General features: G+C 37.2%; 1 protein-coding gene across 1 annotated transcript in view; it reads right to left on the bottom strand.

The window, feature by feature from the left end:
* Positions 1 to 27,031, bottom strand: part of HCN1 (hyperpolarization activated cyclic nucleotide gated potassium channel 1) — a 447,958-nt gene that overhangs the window by 112,790 nt on the left and 308,137 nt on the right. The window contains exon 4 of the mRNA XM_086362551.1: positions 13,158 to 13,376. Within this exon, the coding sequence (XP_086218677.1) occupies positions 13,158 to 13,376 (219 nt within the window). The remainder of the gene's footprint in view (positions 1 to 13,157; positions 13,377 to 27,031) is intronic.

Below are 27,031 nucleotides of genomic sequence, written 5' to 3' on the forward strand. Positions count from 1 at the left end.
ATGAGGCTGTCTGAGAATGTATACCCTTTTGGGAGAAGTGTGAACTGTGTATTGTTGTCTGGGTACTGACATTGTATGATTTGGAACCTCGTCACCTCTAACAGCACCTATGACTCCAAATTCTCATGTCTGTAGGGCCAGCTGAGCTTTAAAATCTGCATGCCAGATGCCGGCAAAACAGAAAGCACTCTCTTTGTAAAACACATTTTATGTGTGTGTGTGTTAGTCGCTCAGTTGTGTTCAACTATTTGCAACCCCATGGACTGCAGCTCATGGCATCTGGTCCCATCACTTCATGGCAAGTAGATGGGAAAACAGTGGAAATAGTGATTGACTTTATTTTGGGGGGGCTCCAAAATCACTGCAGATGGTGACTGCAACCATGAAATTAAAGGACGCTTGCTCCTTCGAAGAAAAGCTATGACCAACCTAGACAGCATATTAAAAAGCAGAGACATTGCACTGCTGACAAATGTCCATCTAGTCAAAGCTATGGTTTTTCCAGTAGTCATGTATGGATGTGAGAGTTGGACTATAAAGAAAGCTGAGCACAGAAGAATTGATGCTTTTGAACTGTGGTGTTGGAAAAGACTTGAGAGTCCCTTGGACTGCAGGAAGATCAAACCAGTCAATCCTAAAGGAAGTCAGTCCTGAATTTGTTGGAAGGACTGATGCTGAAGCTGAATCTCCAATACTTTCGTCACCTGATGCGAAGAACTCACTCACTGGAAAAGACCTTGATGATGGGAAAGATTGAGGGCAGGAGGAGAAGGGGACGACAGAGGATGAGGTACTTGGATGGCATCACAGACTCAGCAGACATGAATTTTGCAAGCCCCGGGAGTTGATGAAGGACAGGGAAGGATGGTGTGCTGCAGTCATGGGGTCACAGAGTCAGACATGACTGAGTGACTGAACTGAACTGAACTGTAGCTTGCCAGGCTCCTCTGTCCATGGAATTCTGCAGGCAAGAATACTGGAGTGGGTTGCCATTTTCTCTTCAAGAGGATCTTCCCAATCTAGGGATCAAATCCAGGTCTCCTGTATTGCAGGCAAATTCTTTACCATCTGAGCCACCAGGGAAGCACATTTTATAAACTGATCCAAATTTGGTGGAGCCCAGATGCTTGGATGGGGGTCCTCCAATCATAGCCTGATCTAAATCAGTTGAAAGCTACCCTGGCAGACAGGCGAGTTTGGTCCGACACTGCACTGTGCCACAGGTCTGAATGTGGCTTTTATCTTTTCTTATTCCTGATCTTGTTTACATCTTTTGTCCCCCATTCCTCCCCATGAGGAAGAGGGGAGGAATTTAGCAGCTCTTCATCTACTTTTAATGTGTTGCTTTTTCACTAAATTCAGGGCTAGAGCCTAATTCAGGAAGTTATGATTACTATTAATTTGAGCTCCAAGTAAGTGAGATATTTCTGTTAATAAACAAAAAATAATTTGATGCTCTAATCATCATCTGACCCCTGAGAAAGTAAAGAAGAAATCATACCATTGAAATGAAATTCAGTATTTTATGTTCTCATTGGGAAAAAAGTTAAAATAATCTATTTCTGTCATTTAATAGACATCATAGATCCTCTTTAATTTTCAATTAATAAAAATACAATACTAATGTTGAAAATCATTTTTTATAAAATATGCTAATGCTAAGTATTTCAATAGTGACTTTTCCTCAATTGCTTAAAATAACTTTCACAATTTTACTTCATTAATTTTAATAATAACTTGGTGAATTAGGACAGCAAGAAATCTTTTAAAATGAATATACTATTCTAAGATTGTTTCACTTGGCAAAGCTGAAGTAGAGAATGTGGAACATAATCATCTATCTTATGCTATCATCTGAATTATATTATGTCTTATATTATTACCTGATAATGCTCAATATCTTATCATTATATATTAGGTTGATAACATAAGATATACTTTAAGTAAAATTTTTGTTTTTGTGTTTTGTTATTATTAACAGTAGCATAATAATAAACACAATAATCATATTGCACTTTGTTCTTGGTAAATATATAATTTAAATAGAATAATGTATCTTTTAAGTAAAATATTCAGTTCAGTTCAGTTCAGTTGCTCAGTCCTGTCCAACTTTTTTTTGCATTAAAGTAGTTTATACTTGCTTCATTTGTATATCAAATGTTCTAAAACTGTATTTCAGGTTCAGACTATCAGTATACTCAGTTCTAAATTCATGAGTTCTAATTTCATTGAATACATTCTTCAGACAGAAAAAAAAATTATGACGTTAGATAGAGAAGAGTGAATGCCATGTTATGACACATCTGGTGAAACTCTGTTTTATAAGAATTGTTTTTCATTGAAAATGACAGAAAAATCCACATTGATAATTCAGTATGTATGATAATCAGACCACAATTGAAAAGCAAGAGTAAATAAAATGATTGGTACCTAATTTTCGAAATAATAGATTTTTAATAGCAATACATCTGTTAATAAGGTATACATCCCACTAATGTTTCATTTAAAGATACTTCATTACCCCTGATAGATAAGTTACAGTGCATAAGAGGCATTCTAGATAACACATTCCAAGTTTACCAACAGATGGCTTAATGGAAGACATAAGTTCTTCCCTCCATTTTATTCTTCTTGTTCATCTCTTTATTCTTCTTTATCATCTCTTGTTCCATATATCTCCTCATTCTCTGTCTTCTTATAGTGTCAGGACATATTCAAAATCTCAATGGCTCTCCATTACTTATCAAATCAGTACAAATGGCTTTAAGCCTTGGATCTACTACTATTTTTCAAGTACTTCATAACCCATACAAAATGTATGCTTCCTAGAAAATCCCAAGCATTTTTCTGACTCCTCATTTTTACTCTAGTATCTGTGGCAGAGGCCATGAATTTCATACCTAAATCCATCTTCTGCCTCTTCCATATTGTACAGAGTTGCTAACTGGTTGCAAAGTTGCCCAGCTAGACTAAACGTCTCCTCTTTCTTGAGAAATTCTCATCAGTTGAAAGTTTTCAACAATGAGATGTGAGTTGAAGTCACGTGTGTGTTCCTCTTTCCTCTTATGAGCTGGAAGGCAGACATGTCCAAGGCATAGCTTTAAACATTCAAACTAGAACAATATCCTAGGGAAGTGGTTCTTGAAGGGTGGTCTCTGGATCAGAAGCAACAGCTGAGATATTGTTGGAAATAAAACCTCTCAGGCTTCACCCTAGGCTTAATGAATCAGAAACTCTGGAAGTGGAGCCCATGAATCTGTTTCAACAAGCTCTCAAGGTAATGATGATTCAGAGGAAATGCTGGGAAATACTGTCCAGGTGACAGTGGAGGAACAACTTGGAAGAAAATGACCACCTGGAGCAGTGCCATCCCACTGACCTGGCCTCTCATCCCACAGAGCTTTTTAGCAAAATGATACAGTTCCTTAGGTCACTAAATTGTTGGATCTTCTTCTTACAGCAGCTCAGCATTTGCCTTGAGTAGTATTTATTCAGTGTGTAATGGCCTGTTTAGTATTTCCATCCCATCCAATACTTTTATCTGGAAATTTGAAATCCTACCTGGGTCTCTGCAAGATAGCACTGGTGCATTTACTTAATGACAAAGAACATTAGGATATGTTTGCTATCCTTTAATCTATTATGCACATTGAGGACTGAACACTCTTTAAAAAAATTAAATCTAATGTACCACTCTTCTGCTTCAAAGTTTTACCAGACTCTCATAGCATTTAGCTAAAACACAACGTGGTTAAGTAGGCCTATGAGGTGCCATCCACCCTGACCTAAGTCAGTCTCTCCAGTCTCATCCAGAGCTGTTTCACTTATCTCTGAGCTCTAGTCACACATTCCTTCTGTCTGTTCCTGAATCCTGACAAATCTTTTCACACTCAGTACTTTTTCCCATGCTGTTTACTTCATTATCTTACTTCTATTCATTCTTTAGATCTCTTCCTAAATGTTATTTTTCTTCACTCCCACTACATTCCACACGAATCAAGCCAAAGACTTGAAATCTCTTAGCAGAGAGATTAACATACATTTCCATTCTGAGCACTTAAAATGTTTATAATAATTGATTGCTCTCAATGAATCTTGTTACTGTGTCATGCCCCCCCACCCCATTGTACTTCAAGAAACATGATGAGAGAAGATACCATATATACTTGCTCACTTTGTATGCAAAACATCCAGTACCAGACCTGTCACACAGTAAGCATTCAATAAATACACATCAAAAGGATAAAAACTGGATTCTGTGAGACTCGACTCACACGACATCTTAACTCTTAAGGCTTTCTGGATCCTACTTCTTTAGAAAAGACTGTTGTTTCCAGCAATTTTATTGACCCAAGTGTCCCTATCTACTTAAAAGGTTGGCGTTCTTGTCCTGTTAATATGTTTGTGCTAGTGATTCTAACAGTAAGCATTTCTGAAGTGATCTTGCTCTTGGACCCTTACAGTCTCAGTTAGGAGTACAGCATATTTCATGTACTACTGTGATTCACTTTCTTAAAAGACAGTTTTAATCACTACCTCCCATTGCTAAAATTTTGCAAGGGATATCTTTTTCCTAACACAACAGTCTCATCATTCCAGCCTTGAAAATTATTCTTAGGCAGAGAATAACCCAATCTTATTTCATACTTTGCCCATCAAGGTAGTTTTCACTGCATTCAAACTAGACACTTCAATATCTACCACACATAGCCACCTCTGGGCCTTTGCACCTTTTGTTCCTGTCTGTCAGGAACCTTCTCACAGTTGGTGCTCTTTTCTAGGACATTTCCCCCATGGTGACTACCTCTGTCTGCTGATTTCTTCTGCATTCTTCAAGGCACATTTCAAACGGATCTCAGCGATCTAATTAAACAAATGCAAATCCATGCGGTGATTCTCGTACATTGTGGGATCTTGTCAGGTTACAGAATCTTAGTGACAAGCTTTTGCCCTATAAAGATGCTTAATAATGTATTTATGGGTTATGACATATAAGGGGCCAAATACAATACATCAAAATACTTGAAACACTGTCATACTGAGTGAAGTAAGTCAGAGAAAAAAAATATCATATGATATCCCTTACATGTGGAATATAAAAAACAAATGAGCTAATCTACAGAAAAGAAATAAAGTCACAGATGTAGAAATCAAATGTATGGTCCCTGGAGAAAGGGGGAGAGGGAGGAACAAATTGGGAGATTGAGATGGACCCATACACACTACTATATATAAAGAGATAACTAATAAGGAAGGACCTACTGTATAGCACAGGGAACTCTACTCAAAACTCTGTAGTGACCTATAAGGCAAAAGAATTCTAAAAAGAGTTGCTATATACATATATATAACAGAGTCACTTTGCTATACACCTGAAACTAACAGCACTGTAAATTAATTATACCCCCCAAATTTTTTTAATTAAAAAAAATTTAAAGGAAGACATTCAAATGAAAATTCACACATTTCTAAAAGATAATATCCATACATCAATCAATAAAAGAAAATGATAGAAAATGCAACTTTACTTTACAGCCATTACAAGAAACTGTCAGATATACTGCCAATGGTAAATGTTACCTGCAAAGAACTAAATGAAGGATTGGTAAGGACAAATCTTTAGCAATTTTACAGTCCTTATTAACAACAAAGATGCAGGAAATTTCAGCATTTAATATGGAATTTCATACAGAAATTATCACTGAATGAAAGAGGTACCAGTGGGATATATTAAAATACAAAGATTGAAAATCAGTGGTAGAATAAAAATTTACAACTGGCAAAAGTCTATTTTTCTTCTTGGTTAAATTAATAGCCTCAAACTCTTTCTCGTTGATTTTGTTCAGTCGCTAAATGATGTCTCCATGGACTGCAGCATATCAGGCTTCACTGTCCTTTACTATCTTCAGATATTTGCTCACACTCATGTCCACTGAGTCAATAATGCCATCCATCCATCTCATCCTCTGTCGCCCCTACTTCCTCCTGCCCTCAATCTTTCTCAGCACCAATGTCTTTTCCAATGAGCTGGCTCTTCACATGAGATAGCCAAAGTATTGGAGCTTCAACTTTAGCATCAGTCCTTCCAATGAATATTCAAGGTTGATTTCCTTTAGGATTGACTGGTTTGATGTCCTTGCAGTCCAAGGGACTCTCAAGAGTCTTCTCCAGCACCATTGTTCAAAAGCCTCAATTCCTCAGTGCTCAGCTTTCTTTATGGTCCAACTCTCATATCTGTACATGGAAAAACCATGGTTTTGATGGTACATACCTTTGTCGGCAAAGTGATGTCTGTGCTTTTGAACATATTGTCTGGGTCTGTCATATCTTTCCTTCCAAGGAGTAAACGAGCATTGTTTCATTTCATGGCTGCAGTCACCGTCTGCAGTAATTATGGAGCCCAGGAAAATAAAATTTGTCACTGCTTCTATTTTTTCCACTTATATTTGTCATGCAGTTATGAGACTAGATGCCATAATCTTAAGTTTTTTGAATGTTGACTTTTAAACCAGGTTTTTCACTCTCCTCTTTTACCCTCATCAAGAGGTTCTTTAGTTCCTTTTTGCTTTCTGACATTAGAATGGTATCATCTGCATGTCTGAGGTTGTTGATATTTCTCCCAGCAATCTTGATTCCAGCTTGTGATTCATCCAGCTTGGAATTTTGCATAATGTAATCTGCATATAAGTTAAATAAATAGGATGACAATATATAGCCTTGATGCAATACTTCCCCAATTTTGAACGACTCCTCTGTTCCATGTCCAGTTCTAACTGTTGCTTCTTGACCTGCGTACAGGTTTCTCAGGAGATAAAGTGGTTTGGTATTCCCATCTCTTTGAGAATTTTCCAGTTTGTTGTGATCCACACAGTCAAAGTCTTTAGTGCAGTCAGTGAAGCAGACATAGATGCTTTTTGGGAATTCCTTTGCTTTGTCTATGATCCAGCGAATGTTGGCAATTTGATCTTTGGTTCCTCTGCCATTTCTAAATTCAGCCTGTATATCTGTGAATTTTCAGTTCACATACTTATGAAGCTTAGCTTGAAGGATTTTGAGCATTACTTTGCTAGCATGTGAAATGAGTGCAATTGTACGGTAGTTTGAATATTCTTTGGCTCTGACCTATCTTTAAAACAGTACTTATAGTTAATGTAAAAATATTTCTCCCAGTGGAACACGTAAAGTATTATTTGCCAGGAGCCCGATTTGTTAGCAGCTGAAGCGGCAACATGAAGCTAACCCAAGGGCTGTGGTACTGTTACTTTTCTATGAGAAAATCTCACAAATATTCCCAGTCCGAGGACTGTCCTGGCCTGAGAATGTTTGGCAGTACTACCACCTTAACATATCTGAGTACAATAAATTCAGCTCCTGGGAAGCAAAAGTATATAGAATAGATGACTTGGAAACTTTTCCAACTAATTAAGGAACCATGTGGGAGTTCTGCTCATAGCATTCTCATTTGTAGCGGAGGAAGACATACATTTACAAATAATGAAGAAAATCATATGAAATATTTTGCTGAATACACATGAATTTTACAGCTACCTCTTCCCACTAAGGATGCTTCCAATGAAAATGAGGGCATCAAGGCAGTTTTCCTTTAAATACTGGGTCAGCAGCAGTTTCGCTCAGCAGGCTGTGACGTAACTGCCCCCTGGTCGTGCTGGGTGGTCTCCATCATGCAGGGTCTCTGGCCCTTCCAGCCCCAGTCCCCAGGCCCATAGCCCCCTCCCTTCTGACTGGTGTTCCTGTAGTTGGAGGCACATAAACGATATCGTAAGCATATATCCTGGTTTCTTTGACTTAGCATCTTATCCTGTGTCTCAGAGACGTGCGTGAACTTTTATTTTTTTGTTTTTGTGCGTGAACTTTTAATCGCCAGGAAGTGTTCCAGGTGGAAGTGTGCTCCCGGGGACCCTCTCACCCCTTGTTCGCAGACGCCGGCACTGTGCCCGGCGCTGGGCCGCGACGCACAGGACTCCCGTGAACCGCTCGCGCTGCCACTGTGTTGCTGGCGCGTGACTGGCGTGCAGCGTTGCTCGTTTCAGGCGCACAGCATCAGGATGCAGTTACATGTGTGTGTACACGCATCTTTCTGAGAATGTGTCTTATTTGTTTCGGTTACACGTGGAGACGTGGGCTGGGGGACTGTGGGTGGGGGACCGCGGCAAGGGTTTAACTTCATCAGAGCCTGACGGTTTCCATGACACTCATGCCTTTTTCAACCTTGCTGGTGGGTCTGAGCGTACAGCAACTCCCTGTCTCCCCTTATATTTGCAGATTTTAAAAATCTGCAGTGTTCCCGTGCGGGGGCAGTGATGGCTCACGTTCGCCTCGATTTGCATCTCTTTGGTGACTCAGGTTGTCGAGGACCTTCCCACATGCTTACTGGCCATTTGTATACTCTGGAAAAAACGTTCGTTCTGTTTTGGGGCCGATTTTATTGTGGGTTTTTATTTGTTTTTCTTTTTTTCCGTGATTGATTTATTGGAATTCTCACAAATTATATCTAAATAAACTGTGTGTGTATATAAAAAAAAATAAAAAAAAATAAATACTGGGTCAGTATGATTTTCAAGATCATTAAAACTTCTAAGACCTTTTGTTCTTCTGAAGACAAATGCTATCACAACAAACACTATCACAAGTTTACACAACCAGCAAACCAAATTAGAAGCTCAACTGACTAATTTCTTTACATAATGAAGATGGGGTGCAAAATAAGAGGCAAATTTTTTCTTTTTAATGGAATATTAAAGTATCATTAAATATTAAGTATTATTTATAAACCATCATGGCCAGTGGCCATTACTCCAATTTTTTTTTTCCCTTTGATCTGCCATTACTCTAGTCATAGAATGCTTTTTCGAAATTGAAGACTCAGAATCACATGACAGTCCTGACAATCTCTCCCATCCTTCTTTCTGAAACAAAGGGTTTCATCATGGCTTAAAGCAGAGTACCCTACTGATCAATCCAGGAATCAAGAAATGGCTTCAACCCCAGTGAAAGATATTTTGATAATGTATCTTTCACTTACAGGAAACCAATCTCAGAATTGCAGAAAGGAAAGCATATTGAAAATTTAGTTTCCAAAACATGACCTGTGTGTAAGCCAAATGCATACATACATACATAAGTATTTGCTGTAACAGCTGAAGCAATATGTTTACACACATATAAATAAACAATGGGATCAACATTTTGAAAAAGATGCTCTCATGTATATTCAAGTGACAGAATTCAAAAATTTTGAAGGATAAACTCTTACTCCCATTTATTTGCTAGAAAACACAGTTGGACAACTATAAATATTCTTAATCCTACTGTCCCCTCTGAGCATCATAGCACTGAGGTTTCTGTGTATGGGGGAGGAAATACACAATAATAAAGACATAGATCTTCCTATTAGAGTATTATATTCCTCTGGAACAGATAGAATATACACAATAAACAGATTATTATAGATTAGGATAATCAGGGAAGGTGTCACAATCTTCCAAAGGGAAGGGTAGAACCTGTGTAAACAGGAAAAGGGGTAAAAGTATGTCAGGAGTAGGATGAAAGGTATGGGGGAAGATCAGAATCATTTGGTTTGTTCTGAGAACAATAATTTTCTGGTTGGAAGAGCGATTTGGCAACGAGATCCATGAGTTTAAAAGTTGGTTTGGCACCAGTCTTTTTCCAACAAATTATTTTTGAAGGGCATATTACCCATAATCAGTTCATTTTAAATGACCTGAAATTTGCTTTACTATAAATGGGATTTGACTAGTTAAAAAATGAGAGCAGGTCTTAGTGCCTAGTCTTTTGTCTTTGTTCATAACATTACCTTATACAAATTTGGGAGACTAGATTGATTAAACATATTTCTATGGAATAAGAAGCTTATGTGACAGTCCTGATTACAGTCTTTCATTACAAGAAAAGAATAAGAATCTATGGATTATTCATTAAAACCAAAAAAAAAAAAACCACTTTCCTGAACTGACTAGGTTTAGAATATAATATTTTTGATATGATTACATAAAATTGCACAACTGCATGATTTCATTCAAGATTACATAATTCACCTTCATGGTTAAGAGACTACTTATGATAAATTATACCTTCTTATTCCAAAGGGATCATAAACACTTGCTGATATGATAAAATTCTGTCCATTTGGATAAATTTATAATGTTAAATTTATTATCATTATTAAACTAAGAATCAGTAGTTTTTTACAATTGTAGGCAACATACGCAATATCTGAAGCCCAGAGCAGCACTGGCTTACTGCCTCATGCTCTATCATTAGAAAGCACAGCCTATTTAAACAAGTCATTCATTGATGAACCTGCCTTAGATTAATATACACTTTGCTTCTTGGATTCAGAAGCTATTCAGTATATAGTTATTTCAATTTGATAATTTCCTCATACAATTAAATATTTGTCATGTTCAAATTTCACACTAAAAATCATTCATGTACGTCAGGTACACCAAGGTAAGTTGAAAATTTCTCATTCTAAATTCATAATGTGCTTTGTGTTAAAATTCTTGCTTATTACAAAGGAAAATTGCACACCTAAACGCTGCTTTTACTAGAATTATTTGACAGGAAAGAGAGTGACAAGTTTCGAAATAACAGTAGGCTTCCCAGGGGTGCTGAAGTGTAAGAACTGAGATACAATAGTATAAAGATACAGAGTGATTTAAAGCAATTTCATTTTAAAAAACTAGATGAACTGTGGATATATCTAGAAAAGGTAGTACCTACCCAAGAAAATGGAATGATTAAGAAAATGGAATGCTCACTGTGGGGAGTATGTCTAGATAAGGCATTTCCCAAGTGTTCATCAATCACTTAAAATACAAGGGTGTTTGGCAGAGGGCAGACAAAATGTTAAATGTTCAGAGCACACACATTAATAGAAAAAATCTTTTCAGTTCGTTGTTTCAATCAAGATGTACAAACTTATCTGACCAGGAAACAATTAAATAGGTAATTCAACAATGAACCAGCTCTGTGACAACCTAGAGGTATGGGATAGGGTGGGAGGCTCAAGAGGGAGGAGACATATGTATACTTATGGCTTATCCATGGTGATGTATGACAGGAACCAACACAATATTGTAACTATCCTTCAATTAAAAATAAATAAAATTTAAAAATATACTCATGTATATATATATATATGTATGTATGTTTATGATTTATTTATATTATCTGTGGAGTAAGTTTTTTTTTTTTTTTTTTTAATTTTTTTCCGGGCAACCTCCCCCTGTGCGCGCAGCCCGGGCCTCTGCCCGCCCCACCCACGCACAAGCCCTGTGGAGTAAGTTTTGAGAAGAACTGAGATTTTAAAATAAAAGGTCTAAAAAATCTGCTAGATTAGGATTTACTCTTCCTTCCTCATGTTTACTGAGCTGCTAACCTGAGATATCAGAATGCTGGTTATGTAAGAGGCTCCCTCCTATACAGGTTTACAATTGTAAATGCAGATCCAATGAAAAAGACTTCTAAAGGTGTCAATCTCACTGAAGGTTTACAGAGGTCAGAGAGTAGAAACAGAACTTTCCTGACAACAATAGTGGGCAGACCTCTTTGAAGGGAATGACTGCTCCTATGTGAGTCCAGCCTGCTTTGGGATAGGGCTGTGGGAGGGCTACCTTCTAACCCTTGACCTTTCAGGGGTACGTCAAGAAAGTTGCTTGGAGATCTTTGAAATAAGTTCACATAGTTAAGAGACATGAGTCTGGAGTCCAGTTCACATATGAGAACATGCAAATAGCCTGTGGACACTGGGGTGTGACTCTGCCAAGAATCTGAAGGCTAGACACAGGCTCTTCGTTGCTTTGATGGAGGAAGCAGTAGTGCTGAGAGATGGGCTAAGAGATGGATGCCTGAAGGCTTCTCTGTGGACCAGATCTGAGTGATGCAGCAGAGCTAGCCTGACATCTTGGGTCTCATCCAAGAGCGGCTTCTGGCAGAGCACAGAGCCCTCAGCAGAGAGGCTGGTGATGGCTGCCAGGTTCTCGGGCCTCTCTTAGGGAGATGCAGGAGAGGGAATCAATGCCACTCACCTAAATGACCAGCTGTTTCTGACTAAATTGTTTCAAATGTCAAAAAGTAACAAAAACTTATTCCAGTATCCTTTATCCTCTACCAAACCCTCCTAAGATCAAGAATTTGATGATGAATTACGGCAAACATAATATGTTGAAAACTTCTGTCAATAAAGTCAAAAATGAAATGATCTTTGCCTGTTTGGTGAAGAATTTATGAGTCTAAGCTGTTATTACTCATCAGGAGACATATTCTAGAATTGTTTGAACCATTACTTTCAGATATGCTTTTTAGCAAGGTGCATATATATTATATATTCTATCATATTCAACAGAGCTCCCACACTAGAAATTCTTCCTTCAGTTATAAAACATTCTTATCTGTCAGAAAGTTACTGATGTTTGTGAAGAATCTAAGTACTGTCTGATTATCCAAGGTCTAGTACCAACCAAATAATTCAGCTAAAACAAAATCCAATAAATAAATCCGTGCACAAATCTACTTTCTCTCTTTTGAGAAAAGTTTAGCACAGCAATCATTTCAATTAACACACTGTGCGTAAGAATGCATGATAGCAGCTGTTAGTATGCATTTTAAAGACTGGAGGGTGTGTGGTGACTTATCTAGATATACGGGCAACATATGTTCAGCTATGCATATGGACTTAATATAAATTACGATTGCAATATGCAAAGAGGCGAAAAGAGACATGTACAATGGCCGTCTCTCTGCATTTAATCAGCTCACATTTTTCTAACATGTACAAGAGAAGTCTTTATATTATAGTAACTGTTTAAAAATTACAGAACACAAACCATGACAACACCTCAAATCAGCTTCATACATTTGAAACATGGAGCTATTTTTTTGTGGATGAAAATCAGATTTTTTTAAAAGAAAATATGTATTTAAGAGAGAAACTGGAAACAAAAGCTATGAGGACCATCTTGAAAAAACTTCAAAATATGGAAACATTGTGGTTTCCTCCTTCGAACATTTCAGCTCATTATAGTTTCGTTACTGGGCATAGTTTATTTATCTGAATACTATTAATTAAATTGACAAACTAGCTGGTTGAATATATTAGAGATAAAACCAATTACCTTCTCTTGATATTGCCGCCTTGAGGAATCCAAAGACTGGATTAGAGCCGTGGCGTGGCCAACAAACATGGCGTAGCAGGTGGCCCCGACGATCATGCTCAGCATGGTGATCCACAGGTCAGACATGCTCACGGGGGCTTGGGCTCCGTAGCCAATGCACAGCATATGACTCATCGCTTTGAAGAGCGCATAGGAATACTGCTTTCCCCAAGAATCATTCTGCAACAGAAGAGAAAAAGGAAATAGAGTGAACCATTAGGATAGCAGAAGAAAAATGAGTATGACCGATACACAGAAGCATTATAACATTCTTGTAATAGAGCATTTACACAGATACTTCGCCCCAATAGTTAATCAAAAGACCGGATGTTTTTCAAAACTTGCTAAATACAATGAAATAGAAATAGTCTATGCTAAAATATGCAATCCTGGTCAGTTTTATATGTTTTTAAAACTAAAAATTCCTTTTGGGACAGTGGTGTGAATGAATGTTGATAAGTTCATTTTAAAATTTCCAGGAAATCTGTGTCATTCTCTAGTAATATATTATTATTTGCAAATTGAGAAATGCTGCTGATTGATATGAAGCACATAGGCTTAAGTATAGGAATTTTTGTCAAAGCTATCATATTAAAATTTTGAAAGTCCAAATGATATATTTGTATAGACCTCAATGAATACCTCAATACCTTAAATGAAAAATTAACATAATTTGGAAATACAGATCTGATAAGTGAAAAGACTTCCTTGAAGACTTCTCTGAGTAATGAATATTGAAATTCAAATGTCAAAGTTGATGATGGATGAATCTTACTGGCTTTCTGTAGAATAATAAAATAAAATAAGCAAAATAATATCTTGGAGGACACTGAAAAAAAACAAAAATGCTGACTTCTGATATTAGTTATTAGATGCAATTTCTGATGTAATTTCAAAACTCTATCTTAAACTCAATTCTACAAAAATAAGTTATTCAATATATCTTATATATTGTCTGATAAAACTTAAAGAACTTTTTTGATCAATGTATCAAACTGCCTAGTCCAGGATTTACCTCATTTATGAGACTCAGGGTAAAATAAAAATTTGAGGCCTTTTAGTTTAAAATGTAGGGGGGGAAAGTATTGTTGAAGATAATATATAAAGAATTTTCCTTAAAATATTTAATTCATTATAAAACTTGGGATAATAGTGCTAGTTGAGTAACAACATAAACTTATACATTTCAAAAAGTTAAATTCTGGTATCATAATTATATATAATACAAGTAATACTATACTATTGTGATATCTTGAATGATCATACAATTTTTATGGCTTAGTTTTCTGACAAATTCATTCTTTATGTCATAAAAATTTATATGATTAATAATTTCATCTTCAATGATAAAACTGAAAATTACATCAGTTCCTTTTGGCTAATGCAATATCACAAATAATTTCTGATACATTTTTAATTTGGGGGAAGATCTTTCTGTTGATGCAACCTTTACTGGAACTGGAGTATTTATAGCCTGGGGACAACATTAGGATGAATGTTTGATAAATTATTTTAATATATAAATTTTAGTACTTCTGGAGCTGATGATTCTCATGGAATAATTTCTAATAAATGATTTAACTCCATAAAAATCATATTCAAGAAACTCTGTCTTATTTTTATATTACAGTTTTTTTTTTTTTTGGTTGTTTTCAAATCAAATATTTGGTTTTTTTGGTTTTTGTTTGTTTGTTTTTTAATTTTATTTTATTTTTAAACTTTACATAATTGTATTAGTTTTGCCAAATATGTAAATGAATATGGACATTGTTAAGAAATAATAGAGAAATATGTACGATTCATCAGTTCTTCTCAAAGGTGAAATCCTGCAAACTATAGAGCAATGTTACAACAAGAAACTGACATGAATATAATCCACTGATATCATTTATATTTCACTAAACGTGTACTCATTTGTATACACAAATTAGTTTTACTCAGTTTTATTACATGTATCGGTTCCTATATTCATCAACACTGTCAAGATACAGAACAATTCTATCACAACAAAGAACCATTACACTTTTTTGTAAAACCATTACACAGTTTTTCTATTGAACTTAATGTTAAATGTAAATGTATGCAATGATATTTTAATGTCTCCTCTGACATTTCCTGTAACTTTTAATTAAAGAATGATCAATGCAAGAAGCCAAAAATAGCTTTCTGATTTGTATATAACCCATAATGCCTGATTAGGTTTTATCTTCCTGTATTTTCAATTACAAGGAAAATTTAATTTAAAAATTGTCTTCCTTGTTAATAACTGGCTCATTTAAAACTTCATATGAAAATAGTGTTATTTTCCAGTGTAAGTGATGATCTTTAAATTTCTTATTGCTAGGCTGGTGCATATTTGCATCTCAATGTTGCAGGAGTTGTTAAATCTGGAGATTTTAAAATCAAGAATTCTAATAACTACCTGATAACTTTTATTGAAACGGCTATATGAATTCTTTTATCATGTAATAATTTATTGACAAAGTTTACTGTTTGAGCTCCACAGGGTCTGTCTTGGAACTTGAGAGATTTAATATTTATGTAGATACTTTGGAGATGGGTTCTTGGGCCTGACAGGTGAATCTCACCATGGTCTTCTCCTGGCTGGCATGGAAAGTCCTCCTGTGTGTCTCTGCTGCTTAGTGTTAATACTGCTGCTTCTGTTGCTGCCTTTGCCACTGCTAACCTGGACCCAGTTCAGGCCTGTCCACATTAGAGACACAAAGCATCCAAGACTGCTGAGGCGTGCATATCTGTGCCTTGCTGCCAGGCCAACTGCTTGGCTTCTGTACTTCCTGCTGTGCCTGTAGGCTTGAACCTGTATATGCACAGCTGCTACCTTGCAACGCCAATGCTCATATTCATGGTTCCATGTCCCAGTGGACTTTGCTTATGAACATAAATTCAAAGATAATGCTATTATGAATTTCAAGATGGCTGCAGCAGAGCATGAATCCAAGTGCAGAGTCCTTCCTAAAGTAGGTCCTTTTACAACTCCCAGATCATAAACCACATGTACATACAGTGTCTGTCAAATTAACTTGAGTCTGTCAAACTAACTCCTAAATAATCATAAATTTTAAAATAATGTATTAATATTAAATATATGTACAGATATTTTGTTTATTGTTTTAATACAGCTTTCTAAAGTTAAGTTTATAGATTAAAACAGAACATGATAAGTTTGAAAAATCCAACCTCATAAACTTTGGAACTGGTTGAGTCTGCAGACAAATAAAATACAACCAGTCTCATTTAGTTGAAAGTTAAGGTTCTTAAAGTGAAATTTATTTTATTTTTTTATACAATAGGTCATGTTGCCATTTTAAGCTACCCCTAGTCTCTGTCAGTATAAAATGAAATTTAATTTTAAAGAAAGAAAATTATTTATGATATTATACATGGCAAATTGTATAATGAACTCATGCACAAGTTTGCATTTTGGGGAATGAACAGAGCTCATACTCTCAGGAATACACTTAGGGTTCCCCAAATTCTAGATGTTTCATAAACAAGAAATGGAATATTTAATTAACAGAGCAACGTGCTCTATGAAAATCTTGAATGTACCTATTATTTTAAATGGTACTTAAATTCTTGAAATTTGACTCAGTTTCATACTGATAATACTAAAATTGGATACATTACAAACCAAACTACAAAATAAACAAAGGTCTTTTACCCTGTGATCCATTCAAAGAATGGATAGAAAGAAAACAAGCTTGACTAGTTTCTTACTGGATTTAAATCTCTTTAGAGCTCCTAGAGAACTGCAGGTATTCACCTGTCATGGTGACTTCTACCCTGTATATGATGATCATCTCATGGACTTATATTTTCTCATAGATTAGAGTCTAAATAGCATAATTCAGTAGAGATACTCAACATTTTTTATTACTGTCAAAAGGAGTGAATAAATAAATTTTGACTATAATTAGTTAAAACCAGCATAAAAATTTCTTCCTTTATGTTGTTTAGGCATCTTGAGGTAATTAGATATAATGGAAATAATTAAAAAGTTCAAAAAGGTGTCCAATGGAGGTTGTGCTTTCTGTTCATGTTGGTTTTTTAGGAGAAGCGGCATGAGGAGCTAGAGAGTAAAGTTTAAACCAATTTCCCTAAATAATGCAACTAGATAGCTGCCAAACTATTTTATACAAGAATGTGTGTTATGTTCATTTTCAGTTATCTCCTAAGGCACACACAACAGACATACATATTCCCTTTTAAATGAGTTGAAATAAATGTCTATTATACATGCTTCATGATTCCTTTGAATCATGGAAAACTTTTCAACTCTTGTTTTATCCATCCCTTTCTCCCTTTCTCTCCATTTCTACTTCTTAAACCAGGCATGGTTTTCTCTGTACCTTTTTCCATGTTAACATAAATACATGGAAAACACACACACACAACACACACATTCTGAGATTGTGGCTTTTTAATCCTTCAAAAATGAATTATATTATATACATTTTTTTCTGTATATTGCTTTTCTCACAGAAATACCCCTCCAAAAGTCTAGTGATGCCACATAGCTAATTCACCCATTTTCTACTGTTTCCTAGCTTCTTCCATGACAAATTATTCTATAATAAACAATCTAATACATATAACCCTTATTTTGATCAATCAGATTCCCAGAAAAGTCTTTATTGGGTCAAAAAGCAAAGTTTTCAATTGATTTTAAAATATACTGCCAGACTGAAAAATACTGTGAGTCAGTTCAGTCGCTCAGTCATATCCAACTCTTTAAGACCCCATTGACTGCAGCACACCAGGCTTCCCTGTCCATCACCAACTTCCAGAGCTTGCTGAAATTCATGTCCATTGAGTCAGTGATGCCATTCAACCAACTCATCCTCTGTCGTCCTCTTCTCCTCCTGCCTTCAGTCTTTCCAAGCATCAGGGTCTTTTCCAGTGAGTGAGATTTTTAGCATCAGGTGGCCAAAATATTGGAGTTTCAGCTTTGGCATCAGTCCTTCCAATAAATCTTTAAGGGTGATTTCCCTTATGATTGACTGGTTGGATCTCCTTGCAGTCTAAGGGACGCTCAAGAATCTTCTTCAACAACACAGTTCAAAAGCATCAATTATTCAGCACTCAGCTTTCTTTATATTCCAACTTTCACATCCATACATGACTGCTGGACAAACAATAGCTTTGATGAGATGGCCCTTTGTTGGCAAAGTAATGTCTCTGCTTTTTAATATGCTGTCTAGGTTGGTCATAGCTTTTCTTCCAAGGAGGGTCTTTTAATTTCATGGCTGCACTCACCATCTGCAGTGATTTTGAAGTCCAAGAAAATAAAATTTCTCACCGTTTCCATTGTTTCCCCATCTATTTGCCATGAAGTGATGGGACTGGATGCCATGATCCTCATTGAATTTTAAACCAGCATTTTCACTCTCCTCTTTCATCTTCATCAAGAGGTTCTTTAGTTCTTCTTCACATTGTACCATAAGGGTGCTGTCATCTGCATATCCAGAGAAGGCAGTGGCAACCCACTCCAGTACTCTTGCCTGGAAAATCCCATGGACGGAGGAGACTGGCAGGCTGCAGTCCATGGGGTCGCGAAGAGTCAGACATGACTGAGCGACTTCACTTTCACTTTTCACTTTCACACATTGGAGAAGGAAATGGCAACCCACTCTAGTGTTCTTGCCTGGAGAATCTCAGGGACAGGGAGAGCCTGGTGGGCTGCCGTCTATGGGGTTGCACAGAGTCAGACATGACTGAAGTGACTTAGCAGCAGCAGCATCTGCATATCTGAATATATTAATATTTCTCCTGGCAATCTTGATTCCAGCTTGTTCTTCATCCAGCCTGGAGTTTTGCATGATGTACTTTGCATATAAGTTAAATAAGCAGGGTGATGATATATAGCCTGGACGTACTCCTTACCCTATTTGGAACCAGTTTGTTGTTCCATGTTCAGTTCTAACTGTTGCTTCTTGACCTGCATACAGATTTCTCAGGAGACAGGTCAGGTGGTCTGGTATTCCCATTTCTTTAAGAATTTTTCAGAGCTTGTTGTGATCCACACAAAGGCTTTGGCATAATCAATAAAGCAGAAGTAGATGTTTATCTAGAATTCTTTTGCTTTTCTGATGATCCAACAGATATTGGCAATTTGATTTTTGGTTCTTCAGCCTTTTCTAAATCCAGCTTGAACCTCTGGAAATTCACAGTTCACGTTCTGTTGAAGCCTGGCTTGGAGAATTTTGAGCATTACTTTGCTAGCATGTGACATGTGTGCAATTGTGCGGTAGTTTGAACATACTTTGGCATTGCCTTTCTTTGGGATTGGAATGAAAACTGACCTTTTCCAGTCCTGTGGCCATTGTTGAGATTTCCAAATTCGCTGGCATATTGAGTGCAGCACTTTCTCAGCATCATCTTTTAGGATTTGAAATAGCTCAACTGGTATTCCATCACCTCCACTAGCTTTGTTCGTAGTGATGCTTCCCAAGGCCCACTTGACTTTGCATTCTAGGATGTCTGGCTCTAGGTGAGTGATCACACTATTGTGGTTATCTGGATCATGAAGATATTTTTTTGTATAGTTCTTCTGTTCATTCTTGCCACCTCTTAATACCTTCTGCTTCTGTTAGGTACATACCAGTTCTGCCCTTTATTGTGCCCATCTTTGCATGAAATATTCCCTTGGTATCTCTAATTTTCTTGAAGAGATCTCTAGTCTTTCCCATTCTATTGTTTTCCTCTATTTCTTTGCACTGATCACTGAGGAAGGCTTTCTTATCTCTCCTTGATATTCTTTGGAACTCTGCATTCAAATGGGTATATCTTTTCTTTTTGCCTTTGTCTTTTGCTTCTCTTTTTTTCTCAGCCATTTGTAAGATCTCCTCAGACAACCATTTCACTTTTTGCATTTCATTTTCTTGGGGATGGTCTTGATCACTGCCTCCTGTACAATGTCATGAACCTCTGTCCATAGTTCTTCAGGCACTCTGTCTATCAGATCTAATCCCTTGATCTATTCCTTGAATCTATTTGTCACTTGATTTAAGCCATACCTGAATGTTCTAGTGGTTTTCCCTACTTTCTTCAATTTAAGTCTGAGTTTGGCAATAAGGAGTTCATGATCTGAGCCACAGTCAGCTCCTGATCTTGTTTTTGCTGACTGTATAGAGCTTCTCCATCTTTGGCTGCAAAGAATATAATCAATATGATTTCGGTATTGACCATCTGGGGATGTCCATGTGTAGAGTCTTTTCTTGTGTTTGCTATGACCAGTGTGTTCTCTTGGCAAAACTCTGTTAGCCTTTGCCCTGCCCTGTACTCCAAGGCCAAATTTGCCTGTTACTTCAGGTATCTCTTGACTTCCTACTTTTGCCTTGTAGTCCCTTATAATGAAACGACATGTTTTTCTATGTTAGTTCTAAAAGATCTTGTAGTTCTTCATAGACCCATTCAACCTCAGCTTCTTCAGTATTACTATTTGGGGCATAGACTTGGATTACTGTGATATTGAATGGTTTGCCTTGGAAATGAACAGAGATCATTCTGTCATTTTTGAGATTGCACCCAAGAACTGCATTTCAGACTTTTTTGTTGATTTTGAGGGCTACTCCATTTCTTCTAAGGGATTCTTTCCCACAATAGTAGATATAATGGTTATCTGAGTTAAATTCGTTCATTCCAGTCCATTTTAGTTCACTGATTCCTAAAATGTCGATGTTCATGCTTGCCATCTACTGTTTGACCACTTCTAATTTACCTTGATTCATGGACCTGACATTCCAGGTTCCTGTGCAATATTGTTCTTTACAGCATCGGGCTTTACTTCTATTACTAGTTCCATCCACAACTGGGCATTGTTTTCATTTTGACTCTGTCTCTTCTTTCTTTCTGGAGTTATTTCCGCACTCTTCTCCAGTAGCATATTGGGCACCTACCAACCTGGGGACTTCATCTTTCAGTGTATTCTTTTTGAATTTTCATACTGTTCATGGGGTTTACAAGGCAAGGATGCTGAAGTGGTTTGCCATTCCCTTCTCCAGGGGACCATGTTTTGTCAGAATTCTCCACCAAGACCCATCCATCTTGGGTGGCCATGTTTCCCAAAACAAGTTTTCCAAAAACATGTAAAAATATACTCTTATCACTTTCTATAGTGAGAAAAGCTATTATTATTTATAATAAATAAAAGCTATTATTTTTATATTTCATTAGGTAGGGAACTTGAGAAGGTGTTCACATACTTATTAATTAATTAGACCTCTTTTCTGATGAAATTCTTATTTTTCTTTATTTTAAAATACAGTAATATTTTGAAGACTGGATATCAATTCTTTATTTGGTTTAAATATTTACATATAATTTACTCTTTGCCATACAAAGTTATCATTTTATGTAGAAAAATAAATTGTAAGGAAATGGCAACCCACCCCAGTTCTTGCCTGGAAAATCCCATGGACAGAGGAGCCTGGTAGGCTACAGTTCATGGGGTCACACAGCATCAGACATGACTGAGTGACTTCTTTCACTTTGACAGCTACAAATTTCCTGTATTGGTTTAAAAAACTCTCTAAATTGGAGATTATTCACAGGTCCTAAATTTCTTGAGATTATGTTATTTTATGTTTACTTATATTTACATCTTTTATCTAAGTAAGGTTTTTTGCCTTTGGTACACAGAACGAAGTTCACATTTTCTTTCATTCTATAAAGTTTCTCTCTTGAGACAGCATATGACTTCTAACCTAATCCCCACTGACAGAAAAATTGTCTCCTTTGTTATATACTGTCTTTACACCATGGGTGTTTGTTTCTTGGCTCCATATTTTGCTCCATTAACCTACTTGACTATTTCCATGTTGGTAGAATATGGTTTTAAAATACAGTAACCTTAGAATCTATATATCTATAAATAGAATCTATTTATCTGTCTATCTATCTACCTATCCATAAAGCAAAGACCCTTCTCAATCCTAACGGGAGTTTAAATTGAGTTACTGAGTAAAGGAATTTGAGCAATACCATGTTTTAAGCAGAAAAAGAAAATGTGGATAGATGATTGCAGATGTGGGACAGGATATTTGAGAGAAAACTCTTATAGGAACAGTCATCAAATCCAGAAAATTCATTGTCTACCTATCTATCAAAAGAGTTACTCATGAATTAGCCAGTCTAAAATATAAAATGATATGTAAGAAAATAAGGACTACACTAGCAAACATATTGATGGCTAGATCTGAAGGCATCACAACAGTTTTTTAGTATAATATGAAAAACTGATTCAGAAAACATTCAGAAAACTAAGATCATGGCATCCAGTCCCATCATTTCATGGCAGATAGATGGGGAAACAGTGGAAACAGTGGCTGACTATTTTTCAGGGCTCCAAAATCACTGCAGATAGAGGTTGCAGCAATGAAATTAAAAGACGCTTACTCCTTGCAAGGAAAGTTATGACCAACCTAGGCAGCATATTCAAAAGCAGAGACATTACTTTGCCAACAAAGGTCCGTCTAGTCAAGGCTATGGTTTTCCCAGTGGTCATGTATGGATGTGAGAGTTGGACTGTAAAGAAAGCTGAGCACTGAAGAATTGATGCTTTTAAACTATGGTGTTGGAGAAGACTCCTGAGAGTCCCTTGGACTGCAAGGAAATCCAACCAGTCCATTCTAAAGGAGATCAGTCCTGGGTGTTCATTGGAAGGACTGATGCTGAAGCTGAAACTCCAGTACTTTGGCCACCTCATGAGAAGAGCTGACTCATTGGAAAAGATCCTGATGCTGGGAAAGATTGAGGGCAGGAGGAGAAGGGGACAACAGAGGATGGGATGGTTGGACGGCATCATCGACTTGATGGACAGGGGTTTGGGTGGACTCCGGGAGTTGGTGATGGGCAGGGAGGCCTGGCGAGCTGCAGTTCATGGGGTTGCAAAGAGTCGGACACGACTGAGCTACTGAACTGAACTGAACTGACCTGAACTGAAAAACTGAAGTTTCTCAACAGGAAATGATACAATCTGAAAGGACAAAATTTATACTTTAAGAAGACTGATCAGGAAGCATTGTTGCAGAGTCATTCTAAACTGAGGATGATTTTTTCTGCCTAAGGGACATGTGGCAACATAAGGAGACCTTTTTGTTTTTAGTGGGTAGAAGCTAGTGAAGCTGCCAAACATCCTAAATTTGCAGGAACATTCTCCCACAGCATAGAATTATTTGGCCCCAAATGCCAACAATGATGAACTGAGAAATCCTAGTGTGGTGGACAGACTTAACAATGGATTGTTGTTGCTGCTATTCAGTTGCTAAGTTGTGTCTCTTTGTGATCCCATGGACTGCAGCCTGTCAGGATCCTTGCCCATGGGATTTTCCAGGCAAGAATACTGAAGTGGGTTGCCATTTCCTTCTCCAAACAGTGCATACAGAAGTCAATTTAAAAGCTATTACAAGTTTAAGCAAGGTGAAATGAGAGCAAAAATCATATAAAGGTGTAAAGTATAAAACAACAAGAACAACAGGTTTTTCATAAAATAGTAAAAGAGGTGTCCTTCCCTGGTGGCTCACTGGTAGAGAATCCACCTCCCAATGTGGGAGATGTGGCTTTGATCCCTGTGTTGGAAAGATCACCTGGAGAAGGAAATGACAACCCACTCCAGTAGTCTTGCCTGGGAAATCCCATGGACAGAGGTGCCTGCAGGGCTACCGACCATGGGGCTGCCATGAATCAAACACAACTTCACAATTGAGCATGCCCGTGAAAGAAACAGGATATTAGAATAACTCAGGGGGTTATAAAATTTTTAGAAAGATTCATGCAATATATGCTCTTCTTTATGGAGGAGAGTGGATCCCACCACCTAATCAGGTGATGGGATCCTCTCTATTATTCTATGAGACCAGTATCATTGAATTTCCACCACACACATTGTGTTTACAAGACCCAAAACAGCCTTCACAGTGGTATGTAAGTGTTTAGGTGCCAACCATGTGATTATGAGGCTGTTGTTGAAAGAATCCCACCTGGAGGAACAGTATTTTATGCCATTACCTCCATCGTCTTTTATCCCTTCTCATCCTTCCCACCACCCACCGACCCACTACTGCAATCCTAACAGGAAAAATTCAAGTTGGAAAATTAGATTGACTGTGATAAAATAGAAATACAGCATTATCTTTGAAAACTAATATGATAAAAAGAGCATGTATAGCTCTAAATTGTTCAAGGCACTGATTATTATATTAAACTAGTTTAGTCTTATCATCATACAATTCTTAAGATGATGTTGAGGTAGAAAACATAGTGACTTGCTCAAGGTTACCAATTTGTAAGTGGAATAATCCACTTCTATAACCCAGGCAGTCAGACTCTGGGGACCATATTATTATTGACCACTTTATTAACCCAGGCAGGCAGGCTCTAGGGACCACATTATTAACCACTCTATATGGTACTGATTGTGACTTTGTAAACTTAATTATATTTACAACTTCAGGCAAAATATTGAGGGAGAAAGACTAACTGACCAGCTCAAATTTCACATTTCAGCCCTTATTTAATAGAGCAAATTAAAATAAGGCAAAGAATAGGCATAAAGAAAGAAAAGAGAATATATATTAGAGGCTTTTGTGAAAAATCCAAGAACGTTTCTATTCCCAATACATTCTATTTATTTTATTATGTGGCTGTTCTCTTTTCATCTTTCAAAAATGATTCTATCATATTTTAGTCTACATCAACAATAACATGAATAAGAAACTGTATGCTAACAGTGCTTTACCATACCATCTAAATATTACCAGTATACATGTTATCTGAATCCTACTGAAAGTAAATAAGCTGAAAGTAAATAAGTTGTCTGTGAGCTCTGATTTAATTAGGGCTTATCTTGTTTTCATTTCAAGTAATGATTTACTAACAAATTGCTCCTTATAGATTATTTTTTATTATTCAAAGTATTCACTCATTTAATTCATCACTTCATTGAGATATCATTGAAACTGATTATCTCTTGAGGAAAATGTACTGAGCCAGGTTATAGGAAAATATACATATATATGATAATTTTATTATACTATCAGGGAAATTTCATATAAAATATTATATTTTGAATTTTCTCTAGGTTTACTTAAAATCCTTTGTAAGCATTTGATTTGACACTCTGTTTGTACTGCTATTGAATTTGGGACAGAGTGAAGGGATGTGGCAAAAAGAGAAATATTTATTCTACAGTGTCTAAGATATCCTGACACAGGACATTCAAATTCAAATTAAACCACTTAGTAACACAACATGGCAACAAAAGTTTTCCAGTTCATCATCTTTCACATGAATTAAATTTTTGTTAAGTTAGGAGGCCAAAATATTCCATCATTGAACACCTGAAATAACTATTCATCTTTTGAAAGCGAATATAAATATGTTAAGTAGGTAACATCTTAGCAAAATCTGATCCACAGAATTTAGAGGTTCAAAAATTCACACATGGGTCTGACCCTGTGCTGTGCTCTGGGGGCACCCGGGTGATCAAGATAAAAATCCCTGACTGACGGGGGCCAACGTCCTGGAGAGGCAGACACTAAACAAACACGTGTGTGTGTGTGAGGTCGCGATAAGGGATATTAGAGGAAAATAAAGCCGGAATGGACCATGGTGGAGGGAAGGGCAGATGTGTAGGCTGAGATTTGAGTGAGGAGGGCCGGGAAGAGCCGGGGAAGCGGCACAGGCAAAGGCCAAGAGGAGGGGCTCCAACCGGCCAGCAGGGAAACCCACCTGTCTGCGGCAGAGGAGGGACAGAGTTGGGGACGAGGAGGCCAACGGAAGGCAGAAGCCACCTGCTTTGGGATGGGTCTGGGACCCACTGCTGGGGGTCAGCGTTTAATTCCAAGTGATCTGGGTCCGTGGAGGGCTTTAGGGTTCTAGCTGGGTATTTATGGCCTGCGGCTGCTGTAACAAATGACCACAAACCATGTGGCTTGCAACAACGGAAATGTATCCTCTCACAGTTCTGAAAGGCGGAAGTCCAAGTTCAAGGTGTGGGCAGGGCCATGCTCCCTCTGAAGGTTCTAGGGGAGGGTCCTTCCTGGCCTCTTTCAGCTTCCAGTGGCTGCAGATGCCTTCGGTTCGTGGCCCCATCCCCCAAGTCTCTGTCTGGTCCTCACAGGCCTCCTCTCTGGGTCTCTCTATGTCCAAATACTCCTCTCGTTTCTCTAAATACACCTGTCATTGGAATTAGGGCCCATTGCTCAAGAATGGATCATCTCTAGATCCTTGACTGATTTTATCGGCAAAAACTCTGTTTCTGGGACTTCCCTGGCAGTCCAGTGGTTAAGAATCTGCCTTCCAGGGACTTCCCTGGTGGTCCAGTGGCTAAGACTCCACTCTCCCAATGCAGAGGGCCCAGGTTCAATCCCTGGTCAGGGAACTGATCCCACATGCCACACAATTAAGGGTTCCCAAGCTACAACTAAAGATCCTGCATGCCAGAACTAAGACCTGGCAAAGCCAAATAAATGAATAAAAACATTTAGAAAAACAAAACAAAAAAACAATCTGCAAAAAAAAAAAAAAAATTCACACATGTATTCTTAAGTTATTAAAGAAGAGGGATAACAAAATAGTAAACTAGAAACCCAGGTAGAGAATCAGCAAGGTTACTAAATTTCTATCAGTGTGTTTAATTACTTTCATGATTATTGAATAAACTTATTAGTTATACCAATTATATCAATGCCAATCAGACCAAAAGTTGCACTGAGTCTCCAAGATAAGGAATATAACACAATATAATATGCCTGAAGTCATAACAAGTGTCAGTAAAATAGGTCACCAATTCCAAATATACTGTATTCACTTGA

Source organism: Bos grunniens, chromosome 20, assembly GCF_055505025.1.
Source record: "Bos grunniens cultivar Pamir isolate PY7600 chromosome 20, Bosgru_T2T1.0, whole genome shotgun sequence".
NCBI classification, from domain to species: Eukaryota; Metazoa; Chordata; class Mammalia; order Artiodactyla; family Bovidae; genus Bos; species Bos grunniens.